The sequence below is a fragment of the Equus quagga genome, chromosome 3 (genome assembly GCF_021613505.1).
Source record: "Equus quagga isolate Etosha38 chromosome 3, UCLA_HA_Equagga_1.0, whole genome shotgun sequence".
Lineage (NCBI taxonomy): Eukaryota > Metazoa > Chordata > Mammalia > Perissodactyla > Equidae > Equus > Equus quagga.
Window position 1 is genome coordinate 98,510,901 of NC_060269.1, and position 23,922 is coordinate 98,534,822.

The 23,922-nt window shown below is 35.9% G+C and overlaps 1 protein-coding gene across 7 annotated transcripts in view; it reads left to right on the forward strand.

The window, feature by feature from the left end:
- Window positions 1–23,922, forward strand: part of ANKRD17 (ankyrin repeat domain 17) — a 161,865-nt gene that overhangs the window by 119,755 nt on the left and 18,188 nt on the right. For all 7 annotated transcript variants that reach the window (XM_046657012.1, XM_046657013.1, XM_046657017.1 and 4 more), the window contains 7 exons: window positions 773–935; window positions 3,239–3,334; window positions 4,720–4,836; window positions 14,892–15,063; window positions 20,089–20,536; window positions 21,027–21,182; window positions 23,641–23,790. In XM_046657012.1, coding sequence (XP_046512968.1) covers window positions 773–935; window positions 3,239–3,334; window positions 4,720–4,836; window positions 14,892–15,063; window positions 20,089–20,536; window positions 21,027–21,182; window positions 23,641–23,790 — 1,302 coding nt within the window. The remainder of the gene's footprint in view (window positions 1–772; window positions 936–3,238; window positions 3,335–4,719; window positions 4,837–14,891; window positions 15,064–20,088; window positions 20,537–21,026; window positions 21,183–23,640; window positions 23,791–23,922) is intronic.

Genomic DNA, 23,922 nt, shown 5'->3' on the forward strand with positions numbered 1-23,922 from the left:
TGCAAAAAGTATCACTACACACCTTAAAAGTCTGACAATAATCTAAGACGTTGGGGCTGATTTTCTTGTTCTTCATAGTAATTAGGGCTTTTAAGTGACACTTATGAAAGGTAGCAGATGGGATCCAGGATAGTTTCTACTTTCAGTCACTTAAATGTTGCCTGCCAGCCTTCCAAAGATGCTTGTCTGCTTAATTGGATTTCATACTTTAACAGTCTTAAAGACCTTTCTGTATGGTATCCTAAGCAGTAGAATTTAGTAGTAGCTACTATCAACTACTGTTATTCACCGTGAGTCTTATCTACCATGATGCCCTGAGTGCTAAACCTGCATGTTATTTTTAGATTCATTCTTTTTTGAAGCCACATAATACAAATACATGAATATAAATAATCTGAAACAGATACAATTGCCTTGTAAGGATACTGTTTGTGTCTCTAGGATACAGTTTGTTTAATATATTGACTATGATATTAACAGGGATATGCTTTTATTTTTCACTATGTATAATTTCACATTTTCTCAAGATTTGAAACTCAGAATTATGCAGTCAATATTTTTAAAATAAGCAATTATTGATATATGGCTATTTTTTAATTCAGTAGCTTTTAATTCAATGACTGGAAATTCTTTGTAATGTGTTTTTGAAAGAGAAATATATTTTAGGCTTGAATTGTATAAACAACTTTCATCTTTACAAAATATTTTCAATACTTGGTTTTTATTGTTATCTGTTTCATTTTAAACAGTGGTATCTCTGTTGTTCATTTAGGGGAGCTCACATTGATGTACGTAACAAGAAGGGGAACACTCCATTGTGGCTAGCAGCAAATGGTGGACACCTCGATGTGGTTCAGTTACTGGTGCAAGCAGGTGCAGATGTGGATGCAGCAGATAATCGCAAGATTACTCCTCTCATGGCAGCATTTAGAAAGGTATTAGTCTTCGATCCTCATTCGTGTAGATGTTTTTCACTTAGTCTAGGAAGTACGTAGTTTAGTGTTCACTAAAGACTCATTTTAGGACTTAACATCACTGATGAAGGCAGTAATATAATAAGCTAATAATCGCTCTGATGGCAACATTGAAAGGTAGATACAGATGTCCCAGAAAAGCCAGTAATATTACCCGTACTGAACATTAAAGCTAACTAACTATTTGAAAAGTTGTTCTAAGTAATATTTTCAAAATCTAGTTGCAATCTTAATATTTTACAAAATGTAAATCCAATTAAGAGTAACTAATTACTTGTTTATGAATGAATACTTATATTAGCACAGCAGAGAAAAATTTAACTTACATTGACTTTATTTTTAATCACTGACTTTAGTTACTAGGAAAAAAGGAATTAAATAATGAAAACCCAGCTGACAGTATGTGAAACTATTGAAAATAGAGTTTACTACGTTCTGAAATAGAAATACAGTTTTTGAAAGCGAGAGAAACTTTGTTTCTCTTTCTCTAGAGCCTAGCACAGATCTTTGTACAAGTAATTTGATTTGAGGATTTGATTGCTCTTAAGTGCAGTTGTGTTACTGAGGAAACCAGATCACTATTTCAGAGATTATAACTTTGAGTTTCATTATTCTGAGACATGTAGGTAAAATCCTTTGTAGATTCCAGATTGCTTTGTTGTATTGAAAAATTTTAATATAAATCGCAAGAAATCATCTCTTCCTTTTTTCTTTTACTCTCTGACTCTTGTTCTTTATACCACCTCTTCCCTGGATGCTCTAGACTACCTCACCACTGACTCTCTCTATTTTTCTTCTCACCAAACAAACTTACTCTTTCTCACTGGCTACCTACCTCTTATCCATGCAAGCTAGCATATCATTATCAAGGTAATCTTCCTGACCACTCCACTCTATTAGTATCCCCTTCAAGAACTTTTTCCTGTCTCCCCAGTCTCTGTAGTCTTTTGAAATGCAGTCTTAGTTTGTTATTCAAAGCCACCACAATGTAGTGCCTTTAGAGCTCATCTCCCATTGAGTCCCTAATGTGGAGAGTCTTCTTGCTTGGTCTTTTCTTTGTCACTGTCTCACATTGCCTTTGTTCTCGTCTCAGGAATGCCCATGTCCTTCCTCATTTTTCCAAAATTGCTCATTCTTTTAATCTACCCTTCTACAGAAACTCTTCACATCCTATCTGAGCACACATTGAGATATTTAATCTCCATAATATTATCTTTATCATTCATTTTGACAAATATATGTGTTGTTACTACTCCAATTTCTAACATGCATATATCTTATCTTTCCAAGTAGACTTAGCTCCTTAAGAACAGTGCTTATCGTCTATACTGTTGTATTCATTCTATTATTTATTTTGTTAGTACCTACCATGTGCAAGTGTAATGGTTGGAATATTACATTGTACAGAGTGCAGGAGTTGCACTTTTTGAAAAATGTAATTTAGTCAGTAAGATACCACACACAAAATCAGGTAACTGTGAGTTGTCCCATATAAATAGTTAAATTCTATAGAAGTGTTGGTGAGATATCAAGGAATGATGCAAATGCCATTTGAGCTATTCATTAAAAGATTGAGATAGTTTAAAAAGGTGTACAGATGAAAAGAAGCGATAGAGGCAAATAGAGGAAGTATACTAAAAGTGAACAGCTGTTTATTCAGACTGGCTAACTTATATGTTTTGTGTCAGAGAGCAGTGTTGTGGATTGGAGAAAGCAGAGAGACCCTCTTGAATTTTGGTCTAAAGATTTTGAACATAGTGAACTGTGTTATGGTGAATAATATAATCATAGCTCATGCTTAGGAAAGGGTATTGTATTTCTTTCATACTATCTACTACAGAACTATGCATTTACTTTTTATCTGAAAGAACAAAATTATTTGTACTCTTTTAATGCTTAGAACTGAAACGAGATGCTCATTGTAATGAATTAGCTAGAAAGAAAATTGAGTATTTTTTTTCTTTCAGACATATCCCCTATTTCTTCATACTGATTTTTGGGTTATTGTCTTTTATTTAGAGTGGTTTAGAATTTTAGGTCAAGTTATTCTGTACGTTTTTGGAGAGTGGGATGAGAATGAACAATGTAGATTTAACTTGTTAAAATCAAAGCCTGTCTCTTTTTCATTTACAGTGCAAATAATACCCAATTAAGTCTTTATTTTGTGGCACTAATGTCAAAGGAATCTTACTTAAGACAGACTGTAGATGTACTGAATCGTGTTAGAGTCTCTTTTTAATTTGGCATTGATATCTGTTTTTTAGGGTCATGTGAAGGTGGTACGCTACTTAGTCAAAGAAGTGAATCAGTTTCCATCAGATTCTGAATGTATGAGATACATAGCAACCATCACTGATAAGGTAATATATTGATCAAATTCATCCCACTATATGAGATAGGGATCCCATTTGGTTTCATACATATATATCCCACGCTAAGAAAAAAGTCTTAGTTTGAGCAATAATGTGTTGTATATAGCAATTTTCATTTATCTAGTATTTGGGGATGAAATATGTTATTTAAGGGATACTATTTATAGATTATCTACTTACCTAATGAAGCAATAAAACAGTCTCTGTGATAAAATTACTTTATCCTTTTAAATAGTTCTTGAGCTAATTTAATTTTTGTGTAAATACTAAACAATATAAAGCAAAGATTGTTATTGTCCATTAGTGCTATAATCTGTATGTTTGTTTATCCAGACTGATGTCTATTCTGAGAGGAACAAGCCCAGTGGATTTTTTTTTGTATACGTAAACAAAAAATGAACATAGTACTTTTAATCATGGGCAAGAAAACTTTGTCTTCAGCATAATGTAAAATTTTGTGTAACTGTCAGCTGAAGAATGAATTGGCTTGGATTTTTGCAGGAAAAGTAGAGGAGATACAAAAAGATCCTATTAGAGATCTACTTAAGATCTTTCCCTGGTGACGTTTTGATTTGGGATTTATGCTAATATTTGAATAAAATCCTAAGACATGCCTCTGAAAATCCAAAGAGGTCAACATATCTAAAAATGTCTTTCTGTTACATTTTCTCAGCAGTTATTGCATGACAGTGAGCAGCTTTTCCCCATAGGTTTTATTTAACATAGCCAATTTACTGTCTTGCCTGCCTGTAGATTCCTCTATGACAGTTAACATTCCTGGATACCACTGGGTTTTTTTGGAAATGAGAGAGAGATTAAAAATAAGGCTTTTGTCTTAATAGGGAAATATCCCTTTCCTGTCAAAAAGTGTGTTGTGAGAATGAAATCACTGAGAAAAGTGTCAAAGTACCTGTGTCTGTGATTTCTTAATGGGTGATTCTTGCACATGAAGTTGTAGCAACAAAGCTTAAATATTTGAGAACAGTTCTTTCCAGTTAAGTACTTTAAAATTTTTTAAACCCATTTTGTTTGTTGACATTGACTTTTTCCTCTAGCCCATTAACCAACTGACAAATTATTTCAATTCTGTTTGCTATACGATTACTTATATTCAAATTATAGGAGTAAATAATTTTAGTTTCCAAAGTACCAGTCAAATGAATATTATTTTGAAGAACAGTAGAGGCTCTTTGCTTGTATATTTTTAAAAATATGCTGTTTAAATTGTTTTTACTTGCATCCTTTGTTGCCCTACCACTGATCTTTATTGCTTATGTTCTTTCAAGTGCCTTAATTAATATCTTGATCCTTTCAGAATTGTCTCTGAATGTGTATTTTTTTAATGCTGAAAAAGTCTTAATTTTTCATTTTAGGAGATGCTGAAGAAGTGTCATCTTTGTATGGAATCAATAGTACAAGCCAAAGATAGACAGGCTGCTGAAGCAAACAAAAATGCCAGCATTTTATTAGAGGAGTTAGACTTGGAAAAGGTAATGATAACCTTTACATATGAAAAATACCTACTTTTTTCCCTCCTGCTTTCTTCCCCCTACTTTGTAATCTGTTGTTTTTTGTTTTTGTTTTGTTTTGTGTTTGCTTTTGCTTTAAATTATCGGAATTTTCTCTCCAATTTTGTCTCAAATACTGGAAAGAATTTTGAGTATTTTAAATATTAAAAGAATTTTCTTTGTAATCAGAATTAACAAAATTTTATTACAGGAATTGCATTAATCTGGAAGTCAGAAAATCTAGCCTCTAATGCTCAATTTTAGACTTATCTCAGCTAATGATCTCTTAATCCCCATCCAAATCTATACTTCATTGATCCTAGACCTTGTAATTGGTTGCCAACAGATTTATCAGAAGTACCAAATGCACTACCAAGGCATAACCAACCAGTGAAGTACAGCCACTTGGTGGAATGTTTAATGAGTACATTTTTTTAAATGGATGATTTCTCTTGTACTTTTCTTTTTCAGACAGACTATAGCATCATTCCCATCTATTCTCATGGGGAGTGAAATACTCCAGACAACTTATAGTTTGGACCGTCTCATAGCTCCTTCTTTTATTCCTCCTTCCTGTCAATAACTCTGCACTCTAGAATGTGATAGAAATAGTAATGATAGCAGGAAAAGAATTGGTTGGCATTGAATATTATGGAATACATATTCTGCTGTATTTCATCTTTTATAAAAGGTTAAAAATGTTATAAAATTTGGGCCCAGCCCAGTGGCATAGTGGTTAAGTTTGTGTGCTCCACTTCCTTGGCCCAGAGTTTGCAGGTTCAGATCCCAGGCACGGACCTACACACGACTCATCAAGCCATGCTGTGGTGGCATCCCACATACAAAGTAGAGGAAGATTGGCACAGATGTTAGCTCAGGGCCAGTTTTCCTCACCAAAAAAAGAGTTACAAAATTTAACATGTACTGTTTACATTTATAAAGAATACACAATGATAATTATAACCTTTTTGATTTGAGTCAGGTCCATTCTTTTTTATTGTACTTGCTGACTTTGTTAAGCTGTATATGTCATCTTGCATAAAGAAAATATGAATTATTCTGAACATATTATTCTAATTTAAGTGTGAAATACACTTATTTTCTGGAAAATATATTTAATATTGGAGGTTCTTCATTTTCAAAAAATTTGTGGTTTAGATTCTGGTCAATTGAAAAGTAGCTTTTTTGGCCATTTTGAAGTTTTAAAAGAATATGAGCACATTGAGATTAGATAAAATCACTGTAACTATTACTTGACCTATCTTCATATTCAGTTTCACCTAATATTTATTTAATGCCTACTAGATACCAGGCAATATAATAGGGCCAAGTTGTATGACAGAGTACATATTATTTTAGTCTTCTCAGTAAAAATATTATTACTCTCCTATTACAAATGGAAAAACTGAATCTATGGGAAGTTAAGTAACTTGCCGAGCTAGGCTAGGATTTGAACCCAGTTTTTTATTCTAAATTCCCTGGTTCCTTCTTCTCCCTTAATTGAACATAACCTACCTCTTAGTTCTTTCTTTTAAAGTATTAGAATATCCTGTTTTTGTATTGCTCTCCTATTTTTAAATGTTAGGATCTCTAAGTAATAGTTATTTCATTATATTGTTTCTTTTTGCATTTCTATAAACCTAGAAAGCATCCTTTTTATAGCTAAGATGTAGATATCTGTTTTTAAAATCTTTAATTTTTTCATACTTTTGATGTTTATTCATTATATTAAATACATTTAGAGATTTACTCCCTACCTGTAAATTATAAAGTCAGGAAGCAATTTTTAGGAAATATCCTATTAAGATGTCTGTTCTCAGTCAACTTCATTGTGTTTTCTTTATTACAATCATGTGTTCAGTCTAAACTGTGAAACATTCAGAGATAACTAAAGAAAAACCTATTTTGTCATTGTAAGATAACTAAAGTTAAAAACTTGATAAGGTAACTAAAGTCCTCACCTCTATACTAACCTATAAAGCCTTTTAAGACCCTGCATGATCTGCCCACCCACACTACTCCTTACACTTCTCGGATCTTATTTTTTTATTACTTTTTCTTGGTCACTTTGCTCCATTCATACTGACCATCTTCTTTTTGCTCTCACTGTGCCTTCTGCCTTGAATCTTCCTTCAGATGCCTCATATTTTAGTCTGCGTTTCACAAACACATTTCCTTTCTTTATTTTCACTTTCTAACATTCTAAATACTATATTTTACTTAGTTATCTTGTTTGTTTCTCTCTACCACTAGAATGTATGCACCACAGAATGGTGCTTTCCATGCTGTAGGCACTCAATAAATATTTGTTGAACAAATAAATAGTCACACATATGGAGATGGTGTGCTTTTTTAAAAAGCAGAATCATGTCAACATACCATTCTAATACTTGCTTTTTCCCCCTTGTCAATAACTGATGGATATTGGCAATTGATAGTGATTTAAATAACTGCAGAATATACTCCATAGTAAGTATGTTTCGAGTTTTTTGTCACTACAGATAATGTTGCAATAAACATTCTTATACATATTTCCTTATATTTTGGTGCTTTTATTTTTATGGAGTAAGTTTCTTCACTTGGGTCAATATATTTTAAATTTGATACTTCCGTGATGTTTTCCTACTACTATCAGCAAGTGTCATTTCTTTGAATTCTCGCCAGCATTTCTTAACCTTGATGCTCAATGCTTTCAAAAGTCAGATTTAAAGCAAATCAAAAGGAACTTCTTTCAAGTGTCATTGCATATTTTTCCATAATATTAAAACTCAAAGATGATAGATAATCATCAATTAATTACATGTAAATTGATTCTTCTGCATAGACTGATACTTTATAAACAGTTTTGAATGAGGATGGTACATAGATAGAATTCTGCATTATAGAGGAGGCTCTTCTCTCCTGACCTGCAGCCCAGTATTTCTATTTGAAAAATCATCAGATTGGGATCTGATAGGGTTTGGTTCACTGTTTTTCACTTATGATTTACATCTGGGAAAATACTCTTTTTTGAGACATGGTACGTTCTGGCTCCCTCAGTTCTGATTTAAGACTATCATTAGAGCTGGTCTTGTCTGGTCTGTCGATGTTCTGCATGGGTCACTGATTGCTTGTATAAAAATGCTTCTTTGGTCAGCCTTTTTAATTTGACAGTTTTGGTTAATAGCTTTATAAAAACTGCTGCTGAGAATACTGCCCATTATATTGATCAGATTCCCTAATCATAATTCAGCAAACATTTATTTACTGAGCATTTGCTATATGAAAGAGTCCCCACTCTGGAGCAGTTCATCCAATCAAACTATGGAATCCTCTTGCAGTTAATTGCTTGTTCTTGTGTTGACTGTTAGAATCTTTAGTAGATATTGTTGTTCTCCATTTTTGATATATTTGTTTTACCCCTCCACTTTATTACTTATTGTTTCTTCTCCTACCTTTTTCTTTGTTAACTTTTGTAACATAACCTTTTAGGTAGCTTTGTAGGGTATATTTTTAAAAATATTCCTAATAGATATTTTCAATTGGGTTTTTTTCCCATTAACTGAAGCTTTTAATATGCCCATCCCACCATCTCGGTTCTATACATATCATTCTCTATCATCTCCTATCTTTTCAGCTTTACTCCCTCTACAATTCTGCCTCCTAGAATCCTGACAACGCCCTGCCTACCAATAAATTGTAAGATCCATTTATCATACCATCCTTCACTCTTTCTTACTCAAAGTCTCTTTCTCCTTATTCTCACCTGTACCCTAGTAACTAAATGTATCACATGAAAAAACATTCAACCTTGGTGACTAATTTTGCTTTAAATGTGTAACAGTGAACCCTTTAATGCTCTCCAGCAGTTAGACTATATTTCCCTAGTTTAATTCATTCTCCCACTCGTCTTGACCACTATTCCTTTCTCCTTTATTCTCTGACTTAAAGTGCCTGCTCTCCTTCACCCTCACTTGATGCCCTTGCATCCTATATCAGTGAGAAAACTGAAGCATCAGAAGAAGAGTGTCAAAGACTTTCCCTACTCCATTTACCCACCCACCAATCCTTGCACCTATATTCTTCCTACCAGTTACTAAATAAACGTTTTGTAACCAGTCCCTCCATTTCTAAACTAGATCCTATCTGGTCTCCCTTACTCAAAAACATTGTTTTAGCAATTGTCTTTTTTTACCTCTTATATCATTTTTCCTCCTCTCCTGGATCATTCTTATCATCATACAAGCTTATTTCTCCAATCTTAAAAAAACCTTTTGATTCCTCCAACCCTTTCTCCCCAGTTTTCAGCTACAAGCCCACTTCTTTGCTTTCGTTTGCAGCAAAACTCCTTGTCTATTTTGGCTATGTCCAATTCTTCCTTTTTCTTGAATCTATTCCTGCCAGGCCTTCTCTCTTACAACTCCACCAAAACCCTGCTTTTATGGTCTCCAGTGACTTTCATGTAGCTAAATCCAATGATTACTGCTCTATCCTTATCTTACTAAGTCTAGTAACACCTGACATACTCTGTTCACTTAGCCTCCATAACACTACACACTCTTGGTTTTTCTTCTACCTCTCTGGATATTCCTTCTCTTCTCCTCTCTTAGTTGGAAGCCCTTTAGCTCATTACATGATCTTCTTTATCCACTGGTCATCTTATCCTGCTTCGTAACTTTAAATCTATACCAGCTGATCCCAAATTTATATCTTTAGCCCAGACCTCTTCCCTAAACTCCAGTCTCATATATCCAGATAGCTAGTCAACATCTCCATTTGGAAACCTAATTAGACAGCTCATACTTGTGTCCAAATGTGAACTCCCTATCTTTGCCCACCCCAGACCCCTCAACTCTGTCTTGCAATTGTTCAGGCTAAAAACCTTGAAATCATCCTTGATTCCTTTCTATCCTCTATTGTGTTGGATTATCTTGTTACCTTTGCCTTGGAACTATATCTGGAATCTTAATTGCTTTTCATCACTTCTGGTTCAAGTCATTAATATCATCTCTTATGTTTATTACCACAGTAGTTATTTAACTAGTCTCCCTGATTCTCTCCTTGCTCTGCAGTCTGTTCTCCATTTAGCACTTAAGGTGATCCTCTTAAATCATTTAAATTTCCCTCAGAGTAAAAGATAAAGTGTTTAAAACACCCTGCCAGGCCCTAGGTAATCAAGCTCCCTGATAACACTCTCTGAAAGTCATTTTCTACTATTCTCAGCCCCAGTAGCCTACTTGAACATTCCATGCCTACTTGAACATACTTGCAGCTTATGTACTGGCTGTAATACTTCTTTGCCTGAATTACTTCAGCTCTTTTAGATGTTTGCTTAAACTTCACCTTCATGAAGCTTATAGTGATCACCCTATTTAAAATCAAACCCCCCTACCTGTTCCCAGATACACACTTCTCTTCCCCTTGCTCTAGTATTCCTGTTTTTACATTGTACTTAACACATTTTTAAAAACTATATAATGTATTTATTATGTTTATCATCTGTGTGCCTCCCCCCTAACTAAATGTGAGCTTTGCAGGCTTCATGAGGGCCAGGGATATTTTGTCCCATTTACTGATGATGAGTCTTAAGAGATTAGAACCATGCTTAGTACATAGCAAGTTATCAGTGAATTTTCATTGGATCCTGCCCCTCTGTTCCCCTAGTACTCTTTGATCTCTTTTTCTGTTATTGATGTCACTACTCATTATTCAGAAATGAAATCTTGATGTCACTTCCAGCTTCTCACTTATCCTTGCTTACCATTTCCTACGTGCATCAAAGGAGTTAGTGTAGTAAATTAATTTAATCCAGTGCCTGGCACACATTAGACCCTCTACATATTGATTGGATCAGTATCATCATCATCACCTTTAACTGAGCTTTGGCAGTCTCTGGACGAGCCTTCTCTCCCATTCACTCCTTTTTTTTTTTTTTTTTTTAAGATTTTTTTCTTTTTCTTTTTCATCCCAAAGCCCCCCTGGTACATAGTTGCATGCTTTTTTTAGTTGTGGGTCCTTCTAGTTGTGGCATGTGGGACGCTGCCTCAGCATGGCCTCGCGAGCGGTGCCAGGTCCGTGCCGTGGGCTGCCAAAACAGAACGTGCGAACTTAACCACTCTGCCACGGGGCTGGCCCCAATCCACTCCTTTCTAAGTTACAACTTCTCACCTGAAGTACTACAGTAGGCTTCTTAACAGTCTCCCGATATAAATAAATATCTTTCTCTCTATCATCTTTTGCCTTCAAGTTTAATCCTTCTCTGTTCCAATGTAACTTTTCCACAGTTCCCATAGTTTTCTGATACACAGGTGGGATTGCCTTAGTCCCTCCTCAAAAATCTTTAGTCTCTTCATTGTCTGCGTGGGAAATTCCATGCACTCAAGATCGCCTATCTTACTTCTTCAGGCTCATCACTTCCTATGGTTTTCTACTCCTCACATATCTCATTTACTTTCATATAACCAAATTTGCAGATGGTATTTCTTCAGTCTGGACCACCTCTCCCTAAATCCTTAAATTCTCATCTTAAAAAGCTTAACTCTCAAATGTCACTTTGTTTCCTAAACTCTCAATTAGAAATCACCAGTTGGGTTAGTGCCCTTTCTCATTCCACAATAAAATTATTCTACAACTTGACCCTTTTCTTTAAAGCCTCTACCCTCCCCGACATATACCCACAAACATATAGCAGTTCCCCAGTAAGTGAAATGAGATCTGGGCATGTGCCTTGTGAGAAAATATAGGTCGTAGACTGAATTTCTAACTCTGTTTTCCTGTACCTCCAGACTTACTTGAATCTTCATGATTTAGTTATTCTGTTTTCATGTGTTTTCTTCAAGGTCTTGTATCACTTATTACCACCTCCCCCATATTGCTTTATCTGCTGTTTCATTAACTCCTGCCCTCTGCCTAAAACTTAATCAGGGTAACTATCCTTGTGAAACTTTATCTCAAACTTAGTATTTTGTTTCCTTCTCCAAATATTTTAAGAGAATAATCTATGTTTTGTTGACTCTACCTTTTAAATTTTTAATCCTCAGCCCAGAACCATTTGCCTGCTCCCCCCCTACAGCAGAGATCATCAGTGGCATCTTCACTGCCAAATCCTGTTACCTCTTTTCAGTTCTTACTGATGCTTACCAATGGTGATTTGCCTTTCTTCAGGAAACTCTTCTCACATTGAAGCTGTTGTCTCCTACCTGTCTTCCTCTGCCTGAATATGCCTTCCTAAAGGATCATTTGCTCTTCCTTTTGAATATCGGCTGTTCCCTCCCATTCTCCCCCTCTCTCAATATGTATACACCCACACATAAATATATAGTTATTAACTTTTTCCCTTTGGTGGTCTCATTTAACTCACTAGTTTCAACTACCGCCTGCAAACTCATGTTGCCTCTTAAATCTGTATATATCTTGTCTAATTCTGCTTAGTTTTAAAGAGCGTTATATGTTATAGGTCCTTTGCAGCCATAGTCTGAGTGAGATCTCTTCTCCAGAAAGTTTCCTTAGGACCTCTGAATTTGTGCCCTACTTTTTAGTGAGTCTAAAGGGTTAATAAAATCTCTGAGATTATCAAGACACCAGCCTTAGAACTTCAACATTTAGAAATAAGAGTAAATACCTAGCCCTTGGGGACCTGAACTCAAATTTGATAATGCAGACTCTTACAGTTGCCAAAGGGCCAGGCTCCACTGACTGAAATCTGTAAGGCCTGAGGCATTGCATACCTAAGACCCAGCCACACCCACACACTAAGACTTGCCCTAGCACGTCACCCCCACCCACACACCACGTAGGCCAGGTGGGTTTAGATGAAAGCCTGCTGTCTGATTTAAACTTTTCTATTTTTAAAAAAGCTTTCGCCCCCTTGAACTCCAATCACAATTACCTCCTACCACTGAACAAATTTAAAAATCTAGCAAAATCAGAAACCCATCCTGGCTGAGCCAGAAGTCTTAAACTTCACTTGTTACTCTGATCCCCCCAAAAGCTATTTCCTATAACTTTCTCAAGGCTTTTCTGTCCATACCTACATGATAGAGATAAAATTTGTGTTATTATTCCTAATTCTAAATTACAGAGACTTAATGTGTGTCCATAGCCACAGTTGCTTTGAAATGTTTTTCTGGCACACCCTTCATCCTCACTTCCACACTCTCTCTGCCTCATTCCATCAAAGTCAGTGCTAGACAGAACTCCACCAGCCTCCTTCACTGGAGTTCAGGCAGAGCAAGCACTGATTCATGAGGACAGGCAGCTGGTTCCACTAAAGCCAGGCTTTAATAAGCTGAGTCCCACATGCTCAGTTCCTTCTTTCAAACTCATCAATCAGATAGTACTCTTCCTCCCTTGTGGCGAACTAGGAAGTGAAGCTCACCAATTACTGTTTTCTTCCCAGTCCTGAAAGGTCAAAAGTTCCTCCTTTCCTGATCTTCATACTGGAGCTTGTATGCTTCTGGAGGACCAGCAAAAATTTCTACTGGGTGTTATGCAGACAATTTCTAGATCTTCAACTTCCATTTGTATTCTTGCCTGAATTCCATCTTTCTGAGAAAGTATCAGCATTCTACAGATTATTCTTAACTATTCCCTTTTCAGGAACAAAAGATCTCTCACCCAGGAGAATTTAATTATGGTGCATTGCCCCAGGTGTAAAAGCTTTCAAGGTGGGCATAACCTTTCAGACACCTAAAAGGGATAATTTGAAAAGGCAGAAGTGTCTAGCAAAAGCAAAAGACAAAAAATGAAGTCAGACTTTTTCTGATGAAAAGTAAGTCTGATTTAGCTTATCAGCTTGACTCTGGAGGACATGCAAACAGAAGTGTTTGAAGATGGTTTTTCCACTTTTCTGTGAACCAAAGAGGAAAATTTAGTAGTTAAAATAGCTTTAAGAGATGTTATTGAACTTTTAAACTTATTAATTTTTTGACTGTGAAAGTAATACGTATTTATTTTAACAAACAGAAACAATGTACAGTTATACAGAGTAAAAGTGAAAGTCACTAGCTTCCTGCTACCCCTCCTCCAGTCCTCTTCTCTAGCGGTAGTCACAAGTAAGCCTTTGATTTGTATCTGCTTAGCCTTTTTTGTGTGCTTCTACAAATAGACCCACATAAGGGGTTCTTTTCCCCTATAAATGGGATCATTGATCTGCATTGTGCCTTTTTTCTCCTAACAAATGTAAATTGTGAACATTTTCTCAAGTATGTATTTATAACACTTTTAATGGCTGCCTGGTATTCTAAATGTATACTATTATCAATTTATCCACCCTCTCCATTGATGGATTTACTGTGTTTCCATTTGTTGCCATTATAATCAATTTTGCAATGGAAATTATTGAACCTATAGGTTTTTAACTTGAGATAGTCAGTTTTTAGGGTAAATTATTAGGATAAGCTGTTTGTAATTTTTGTACGAGACCCACAGCAGTATAGGAAAGAACTCATTTTCCCAAACTTTTGCTGATATGATATCTTTTTTAATTTTGCCAAATTAATGAATGAAACATGATAGCTTGTTGCTTTTTTTTTTTGAGGAAGATTAGCCTAGAGCTAACATCTGCCACCAATCCTCCTCTCTTTTTGCTGAGGAAGACTGGCCCTGCGCTAGCATCCATGCCCATCTTCCTCTACTTTATACATGGGACACCTGCCACAGCATGGCTTGACCAGCTGTGCTAAGTCCGCACCTGGGATCCGAACAGTGAACCCCTAGCCGCCGAAGCAGACCATGTGAACTTAACCATTGCACCACCAGGCCTGCCCAATACCTTGTTACTTTGATTTCCATTTCTTTAGTGATCATCAAGCTGTGCATCTCTTTACCGTTCACTCATTTTAAAATTAGATTGTCTTTTATCGTTAACTTGATCTTGATATTTAAAAGTATTTTCTCTTTACAGTGATTTTAGTATGATCTTGATCAAACAATGAATTGAGCTAGATGACTGAATTTTATAGTATCCTAGTTCCCTTATGATAAAATGACATTATGTGACAGCTTTTTTCCAAGGTAAATTCCAGTGTTATAATTCTGTTTTATTGATCCTTTAACAGTTAAGGGAAGAAAGCCGGAGGCTAGCTTTGGCTGCTAAAAGAGAAAAGAGAAAAGAGAAGAGAAGAAAGAAAAAGGAAGAACAAAGAAGAAAACTAGAAGAAATCGAAGCCAAAAATAAAGAGAACTTTGAACTCCAAGCTGCTCAAGAAAAAGAAAAGCATAAAGTTGAAGGTATTTTCTCTAAACAACCAGCTAATTTGTTTCGTGTAATACATTCTATTTAAAATTATATTTCCTTAAATATCAGTAACTTAAGGTAAGAATAGATTACTAAGTTAATAAGCCCTTAAAGTATTTACATGCTGTTTTCATTTATTGACGTCTCCCCAGCTTTTTCTTTTCTTTTTTTAATTGAGGTAAATTTGGTTTATAACATTATGTAAATTTCAGGTGTACGTCATTATATTTCAGTTTCTGTGTAGACCACATCATGTTCACCACTGAAAGGCTAATCACCATCCCTTACCTTACACACGTGCCCCATCACCCCTTTCTCCTTCTTACCTCCCCGCCTCCCCTCTGGTAACCACCAGTCTAGTCTCTATAGCTACATGTTTGGTTGTTATTTTTATCTTCCATTTATGAGTAAAATCATGGTATTTGACTTTCTCCCTCTGACAGACTTTGCTTATTATTATACCGTCAAGGTCCATCCATGTTGTCACAAATGGCAAGGTTTCATATTTTTTTAATGGCTGAGTAGTATTATGTTGTGTATATAAACCACATCTTCTTTATCTATTCATCCATGATGGCACTTAGGTTGTTTCCAGGTCTTGGCTATTGTGAATAATGCTGCAATGAACATAGGGGTGCAAATATCTTTTTGACTTAATGTCTTCATGTTCTTTGAATAAATACCCAGAAGTGGGATAGCTGGATCATACGATAGTTCTATTCTTAATTTTCTGAGGAATCTCCATACTGTTTTCCATAATGGCTGCACCAGTTTACATTCCCACCAGCAGTGTATGAGAGTTCCCTTTTCTCCACATCCTCTCCAACACTTATTATTTCTCGTCTTGTTAATTATAGCCATTCTGACAGATGTGAGGTGATATCTCATTGCAGTTTTGATTTGCATTTCGCTAATAATTAGAGATGTTGAACATCTTTTCATGTGCCTTTTGGCCATCTGTATATATCTTCTTTGGAAAAATATCTGTTCAGATCCTTTGCCCATTTTTTAATTGGGCTGTTTGTCATTTTGTTGTTGAGTTGTATGAGTTCTTTATATATGTTGGATATTAACTCCTTATCAGATATATGATTTGCACATATCTTCTCCCAATTATTAGATTGTGTTTTCATTTTGTTAATTGTTTCCTTTGCCTTGCAGGAGATTTTTGGTTTGATGTAGTCCCATTTGTTTATTTTTTTCTTTTGTTTCTCTTGACTGGTGAGACATAGTCTTCAAAAAGATACTGCTAAGACTGATGTTAATGAGCACGCTGCCTGTGTTTTCTTCTAGAAGTTTTATGGTTTTAGGTCTTACATTCAAGTCTAATTCATTTTGAATTACTTTTTGTATGTGGTGTAAGATAACGGTCTACGTTCATTCTTTTGCATCTGGCTGTCCAGTTTTCCCAACACCATTTATTGAAGTCTTTCCTTTCTTCATTGTATGTTCTTAGGTTCCTTGTTGAAAATTAGCTGTCCATAGATGTGTGGGTTTATTTCTGGACTCTCAATTCTATTCCACTGATCTGTGTATCTTTTTTCATGCCACCATGCTGTTTTGACTACTTTAGCTTTGTAGTGTATTTTGAAATCAGGGAGTGTAATACCTCCAGCTTTGTTCTTTTTTCTCAGGATTTCTTTTGTTGTTCCATATAAATTTTAGAATTCTTTGTTCTATTTCTGTGAAAAGTGTTGTTGGGACTTTGATAGGTATTGCATTGAATCTGTAGATTGCTTTAGGAAGTATGGACATTTTAACTATGTTAATTCTTCCAATCCAGGAGCATAGAATATCTTTCCATTTGTTTGTCTTTGATTTCTTTCAACAGTGCTTCCTGCTTTTCAGTGTACAGGTCTTTTACCTCTTTGGTTAAGTTTATTCCTAGTGTTTTATTCTTTTTGTTGTGATTATAAATGGGATTGTATTCTTAATTTCTCTTTGTGGTATTTCATTGTTAGTGTATAGAAACACAACTGATTTTTGTATGTTGATTTTGTACCCTGCAGCTTTACTGTATTCATTTATTATTTCTGATAGTTTTTTGGTGGATTCTTTTTAGAGTTTTCTATATATAAGATTGGGTTCATCTTGTTTGGTACTCTCGGTGCTTCCTCTACCTGGATGTCTGTTTCCTTGGTTAGGGAAATTCTCAGCTATTATTCCTTCATATTGGTTCTCTGCCCCTTTGTCTCTCTCTTCTCCTTCTGGGGCACCTATAATACAGATGTTACTACACTGGATGTTGTCCCAGAGGTCCCTTAGACTGTCCTTGTTCTTTTTAATTTTTTTTTCCATTCAGCTTGGGTGATTTCTTCTTCTTTTTCATCCAGATCACTGATCCCCATTCTTCTGTGTCATCCACTCTGCTGTTGATTCCCTCTAGTGAATTTTTCATTTCCATGATTGTATTCTTCAGTTCTGATTGGTTCTTTCTTATATTTTCCGATTCTTTGTTAGAGTTCTCAATGTGTATATCTGTTCTTCTCCCAAGATCAATGAGCATCCCTATGACTGTTTATACGCTTTATCAGGTAGATTGTTTATCTCTGTTGCATTTAGTTTTTTTCCTGAGGGTTTGTCCTGTTCCCCTATTTGGAACATATTCCTTTGTCTCTTCGTTTTGCCTGCTGCTTTGTGCTTACATCTGTGTGTTAGGTAGATCAGCTTCATCTCCCAATCTTGGAAATATGGCCTTATATAAGAGATGCCTTATGGGGCCCAGCAATGTGCTTCCCTCTCATCACCTGTTCCAGATGTTCCTGGAGTGTCCCCTGTGTGGGCTACATGTGCGCTTCTATTGTGGTGGGGTTGCTTTTGCTGCAGGTGCATGGGTAGGCTAGGCTGGCCCCCAGGCCAGCTGGTTGTAAGGGTCAGCTGTGTGCAGTTGCTGTGGTCACTTATTATTGGGTGGGGCAAGCCATGGTATGGCTGGCTCCATGGTCTAATAGCACGCAATTACTGCTGTTTTGCTGTTAAGCGAGTCAGACCCCCATTGTGGCTGGTTGCTAGGCTCAGGACTCACAGTTACTGTAATGCAGCTCTGATGTGGCCCTCTACAGTGTGGTGTTGTGGTTGGCTCTCTGAGGAATGCAGATGGGTGAGGCTGGTCCCAGGTCTGGCAGCACATAGTTGTTTCAGGCATTGGAAGGTGCTTAGATCCCCTGTGTGCGTGTTTGAAATGGCCAGCAGCACAATCTTCTATGGCTGTCATGCCCCACCCACCCCGCCTGTATGGGCCCAGAAGTTCACTATGGGCTAGCTGGTAGGTGAGGCCAGTCTCTGGGATGGGCTACCCACCTTGGCTGTGCTGGATTGATGTGGTGCTCTAGTGGGCGGGGAAAACCCCTATGCTAACAAGCTAGAGGAAGGAATCCATTGGTGTCTGCCAGCACAACTGAACTAGGTCACAATAATGGATGCCTCCAGTGTCTCAGTTGCTGGGGGCATAGTTGCCTCCTGCCTCTCTGAGATACACTCAGAGCTTAGTAAGTGAGCCTCTTTTACTAATGGCCTGTGCAGTTTTCTTGTCTCTCTCTGTTGGTTTCTTCATCAGGGGAATCTATGCATGGGCCTTTTAAGTGTGGGTTTTTCTTTCTCTCAAGTTCGATAATTGTTCAGGAGGTATTCCCCATTGGTTTTCAAAGCCGGCAAAGCCAGGTGTTATGGGATGTTTTCTCGGTTGTGCTGGATGTAAAGGTTGGCATGCTTATTGTGGCATAGGTCGCCTGCTCAGATCCCTCTGCACCTCTGGGAAGAGCTTCGTACCTTTAAGATTGCTCTCGGCCTTGAAGTGCCACCGCTAGGATGTGAATTTTTCCTCAGCAGAGGTATATTTCTGCCTCTTCCACCCCTGTCAGTGTTGTCCCTTGTCATGGGGGTTCTTTTTATCCTTTTTCCAGATCTATCTCAGAGGAAATTGTTTCACAGACAGCTATAGATTTGTTGTGTCCATGGGAGGAGGTGAGGTTAGAGTCCTCGTATGCTGCCATCTCTGCAGAATCTCTTCTCCAGCTTTTTATTTTGAAGAATTTCAAACCTACAGACTAGTTAAAAGAATGATAAAATGAACACGTGAATGCTCTCCACCTGGATTTTTAAAATAAGCATTTTACCATATTTGCTTTATCTTTTTCTCTCTAAATATGTATACATATTTTTTCTAAGCTGTCTGAAAGTAGATTGCAGACATCCTGACATTGTACCTATAAAAACTTAAACACATATCCTAAAAATGACATTTGCTTACATATTGCAATACCATTTATAATACCTGAAAAAATTAATAGTAATTCCATAATATCATCTACAATCCAGACCATATTCAGATTTTTTTCAAATGCCGGAATTATTTTTAACTAGGTTCTAACTGAAAGATTATTTGAGATGAGGATATTGTGAGGAGGAACCATTACCAGTAAACTACTGAATGTGTATGCAGTGTGTATGTGTTCATTTCCCCCTCTTCTAGCCTTTTATTTTGAAAATTTTGAACTACAGAAAAGTTTAAGAATTAGTATGATGAACACCTGTATGTCACCTAGATTATTATAACATTTTTGCACACTTGTTTTGTTTATCTTTTTTCCTCTCTCTTTTTCAAAACAGTTTGCATATAAGCTGTATGCATCACACAAAAGCACCCCTAAATACTTGAGTATGTGTTTTCCGGGAAAAGAACGTTATTTTACATAACCACAATAACATTATTACATCCAAGAAATTTAATAATTATATAATATATAATAATATGTAATATACAGTACGTGTTCATATTTCCCAAATTGACCCAGAAGTATTTCTTGAAACTGCCTACTATGTGTTGTTTAGGACTTAGGTACATAGAGCTGAATAAATCAATCATATTCACATCACTACTAATGAATGCTGGAATGACTGATGACTTTATGTCTGATAGTAGCAAAGTAACTCCTGTATTTATCTTTCTTCAAATGCTTAAAGCTAAATATATTGTAAGAACACCTGGAACTTATTAATTCAGTATTGCTCTTTTACAGATGAGCCTGAAGTCTTGACAGAGCCTCCAAGTGCCACAACCACTACGACCATAGGTATATCTGCAACCTGGACAACTTTGGCAGGTTCCCATGGTAAAAGAAATAATACCATAACTACAACCAGTTCAAAGAGGAAAAACAGGAAAAATAAAATTAATCCAGAAAATGTTCAAATTATATTTGATGATCCACTACCGATCTCATACAGTCAGCCAGAGAAGGTGAACGGAGAGTCCAAGAGCAGCAGTACCAGCGAGAGCGGAGACAGTGATAACATGAGGATTTCCAGCTGTAGTGATGAAAGTAGTAACAGCAACAGCAGCCGAAAGAGTGACAATCATTCACCTGCTGTGGTCACTACCACTGTGACCAGCAAGAAGCAGCCATCTGTTCTGGTTACATTTCCAAAGGAGGAGAGAAAATCTGTTTCTGGCAAGGCTGCAATAAAGTTAGTTCCAATTTTTATAATTTATGTTATCATTATGAGATGCTTTGTTGCTGAATTTTTTAGTAAAGCAAACAAATTAACAACTGGCAAAATAAGGGTTTGTCTTTATGCTAAAGAAGGCACAATTTCATTTGAATTGAAGAATAAGGTATTTTTTAGATTTTGTATTAATGAATAAGAAAATTATTTTTACTATGTACTTTCTTCATTTTGGTTGTTAAACTTAGCCCATAAAAATACTGATTATGGTTTCTTGGGGGTTATTATTGTGATTCAGCTCTGCTAAATATGATCACGAGATAGTATCTTAAAAATTCACTCTTCATATTATGCTAAGTATTGAAAAGTGAAAAGTAAGTTCCTCATTTATTCACCATATTTAGTCTAAAAATAAATAAAAAAGAATAAAATTATATAATAGATGGCCTTTATCGTTTAAAAATTCTACATCCGTTCTATATTTAATGTACTTTTCCTTCTTCTGTTAAAGATTGTCAGAGACTATCAGTGAAGTGACCAGTAACTCTCTGTCCACTTGCACAAAATCTGGTCCATCTCCCCTTTCCTCTCCAAATGGGAAGTTAACAGTAGCAAGTCCTAAACGTGGACAAAAGAGAGAAGAAGGATGGAAAGAAGTTGTAAGAAGGTGAGTGTTTCTTTGATTGTTTTTCTCATTCTTTTTATGTGCTGTATTTCACAGTGAAGTGTGGTTTACCTTACAGTTAAAATCCTCCAGCTATTCCAAAGGTTGCAGACAAACTAGTGTCCCAAGGCTGAATCTGGCCAATAGAGACAGCCTACAGCCTATTTTAGGTGAAAATAAAAGTTATATGTTAATACTTTTTAAATTGGGAGATTTTACATAAAAAGTTAGATAATTGTAGTATCTGCTTGACCCCCATAGGTGTTGGTATTTGGTAGAGAACCAATTTAAGCTCTTGAAGGTGATAGATTATGTCTTGTCAGCTTTGTAATCTTAGAGCCTAGTACGTAATGTCTACTTGACATTAATGTCTTACATTACTTGTAAATATTTGAAGAATGAATAAGTATTGGTTTTAACCTACTCTAATCTTTAAATCATAAGATACCTTTATTTCAAGAATTTTAGGACTAAAATATTTTGTTATATTTTGCTTGGGATTTTGTGGTTTTTGTTTTTGTGGTTTTGTTTTTGTTTTTGTTGTTGTTTTGTGAGGAAGATTGGCCCTGAGCTAACATCCGTTGCCAGTCTTCATCGTTTCACTAAGAAAGATTAGCCCTGAGCTGACATCACTACCCATCTTCCTCCATTTTGTATGTGGGATGCTGCCACAGCATGGCTTGATGAGCAGTGTGTAGGTCCACACCTGGGATCCGAACCTATGAACCACAGGTGGCTGAAGCTGAGTACGCAAACTTAACCACTACGCCACTGGGCCGGCCCCTTGCTTGGGATTTTTTAAGTAATGAGTGTCAAAAAGTGAAACAGTATTCAGAAACTAAAAGGTGGTAAAATACCACAAACCCAGAAAGAATGTGATCTATTATAAATCTTTGATAACTTCTTTTAAAGAACTTTCCAGAAATTTTACAAAAAAATTAAACTTTTGAGGTCAGCCAGGTAGCATAGTGGTTAAGTTCACACACTCCACTTCAGCAGCCCAGGGTTCACAAGTTCAGACCCTGGGCGCAGACTTAGCACCATTCATCAAGCCAGTCTGTTGTGGCATCCCACATAAAATAGAGGAAGATTGGCACAGATGTTAACTCAGAGCCCATCTTCCTCAAAAAAAAATTAAGCTCTTGATTATTTGAAACAAGAGCTGTAATGAACCAAACTTATTACTATTAATTTCAAAATGCACTGTACATTTTGTTTCTTATTTTGGACCAAAGCCACCTCCTTACCCCTATTTCTGTCTTTATCTTTATCTTTGTCTCTGTCTCACACACACACACACTCTTAACTCATTCACATACACACACTCTATTGGACTAATTGAAATCAGACATCACAGTACTCTCCATACATGAGTAAAGTAATTCAGTTTTTCTGCATGCATTTTATATTGTGATATACAAAGAAATTCTTAACTAATTTGAAAATAATGATCACTGACTGATTATTATACCCTTTAGGGAAAAAGGAATTATCAGGTAACTTAGATATATATATTAAAGGGCATGGGTCATACCTTACCTTTAAAAAATGCATTTTATTTTAATGTTTAACCTACCATTCTAAATAAATAACTTACTTGTTCATTAAAGCGTAATTGACTCATTCTCTTTATTGAGAGTTATACTGTATTTCTTTTAGAAGTATTCTTTAATTTAGACTTGTCAGAAATTTGTGTCTTCCGTTCCTGAATCTGAATGTTTAAAATTGTAATGTAATTTTGCAAGTGTTAGATCAGTTTGGTTTTTTTTGAAATTCTGGTGGGTATTTTCTCCTTCCTCACAATGCTGAACATCCTTTAGTAGGTTTCCATATTTGTGGCTAATCATTTAATGCCTCTAGAAGAATGCAGGAAAACAATGAATTTTTAAGATCATCTTTTCAGTTACATATTAGAGAATAAAAAGAAGATTATGAGTCAAACACCCAGAGGCACCCACAGAAGCCTTTCTTGAATCTTTGGGCTAGATCAGATGTCCCAACCAATGTGTCTTTACGGTACCTTTCTTAGAGCATTCATGGCATGATGTTGTAGTTTTCTTCCTTGGTGTCTGCATAGTCAATATGTGTGGGTAGGAACCCATGTCTGTCTTATTTACTGTTAGTATTTGCATTAACCCAGTGCATGTCTACATATGATATGTGCTTTACAGGTATTAATGAAGAATGAAAGTCAAAAAAGCTAACGGTGTTTGGTAATGAGATGAGAAGCTATGGTAAAGCTTTATCTTTTCCTCTCTTTCTCTTTCTCTCTCTCTCTTTCTCTCTTTCTTTTCTGTAACTCCTCGTTGCCTTTTATCACCTGGGCTGAGACTAGCTGGAAAAGGATTATTCAACAATGATCTATTGTGTATTTACAGAAACGTATTTTAGTAATACTTTCTCTTTTATTTTAATCACAACCACTGATGCTAATGATGTATCTTTGCAACTTTTTAAACAGGTCAAAGAAAGTATCTGTTCCATCAACTGTGATATCTAGAGTGATTGGAAGAGGAGGCTGTAACATTAATGCTATTCGGGAGTTCACTGGTGCACACATAGATATTGATAAGCAGAAAGACAAGACAGGAGACCGGATAATAACTATAAGGCAAAATTTTGTCTCTTATGTCTTCTTCCTTTGTGTTTTATTGCATTATAGCTTAATGAAATAGAAACATTTGAGTTTTTAGTGGAACTTTGTATTTATTAACATACTTTTTTAAAATAGGAATCCAATTAG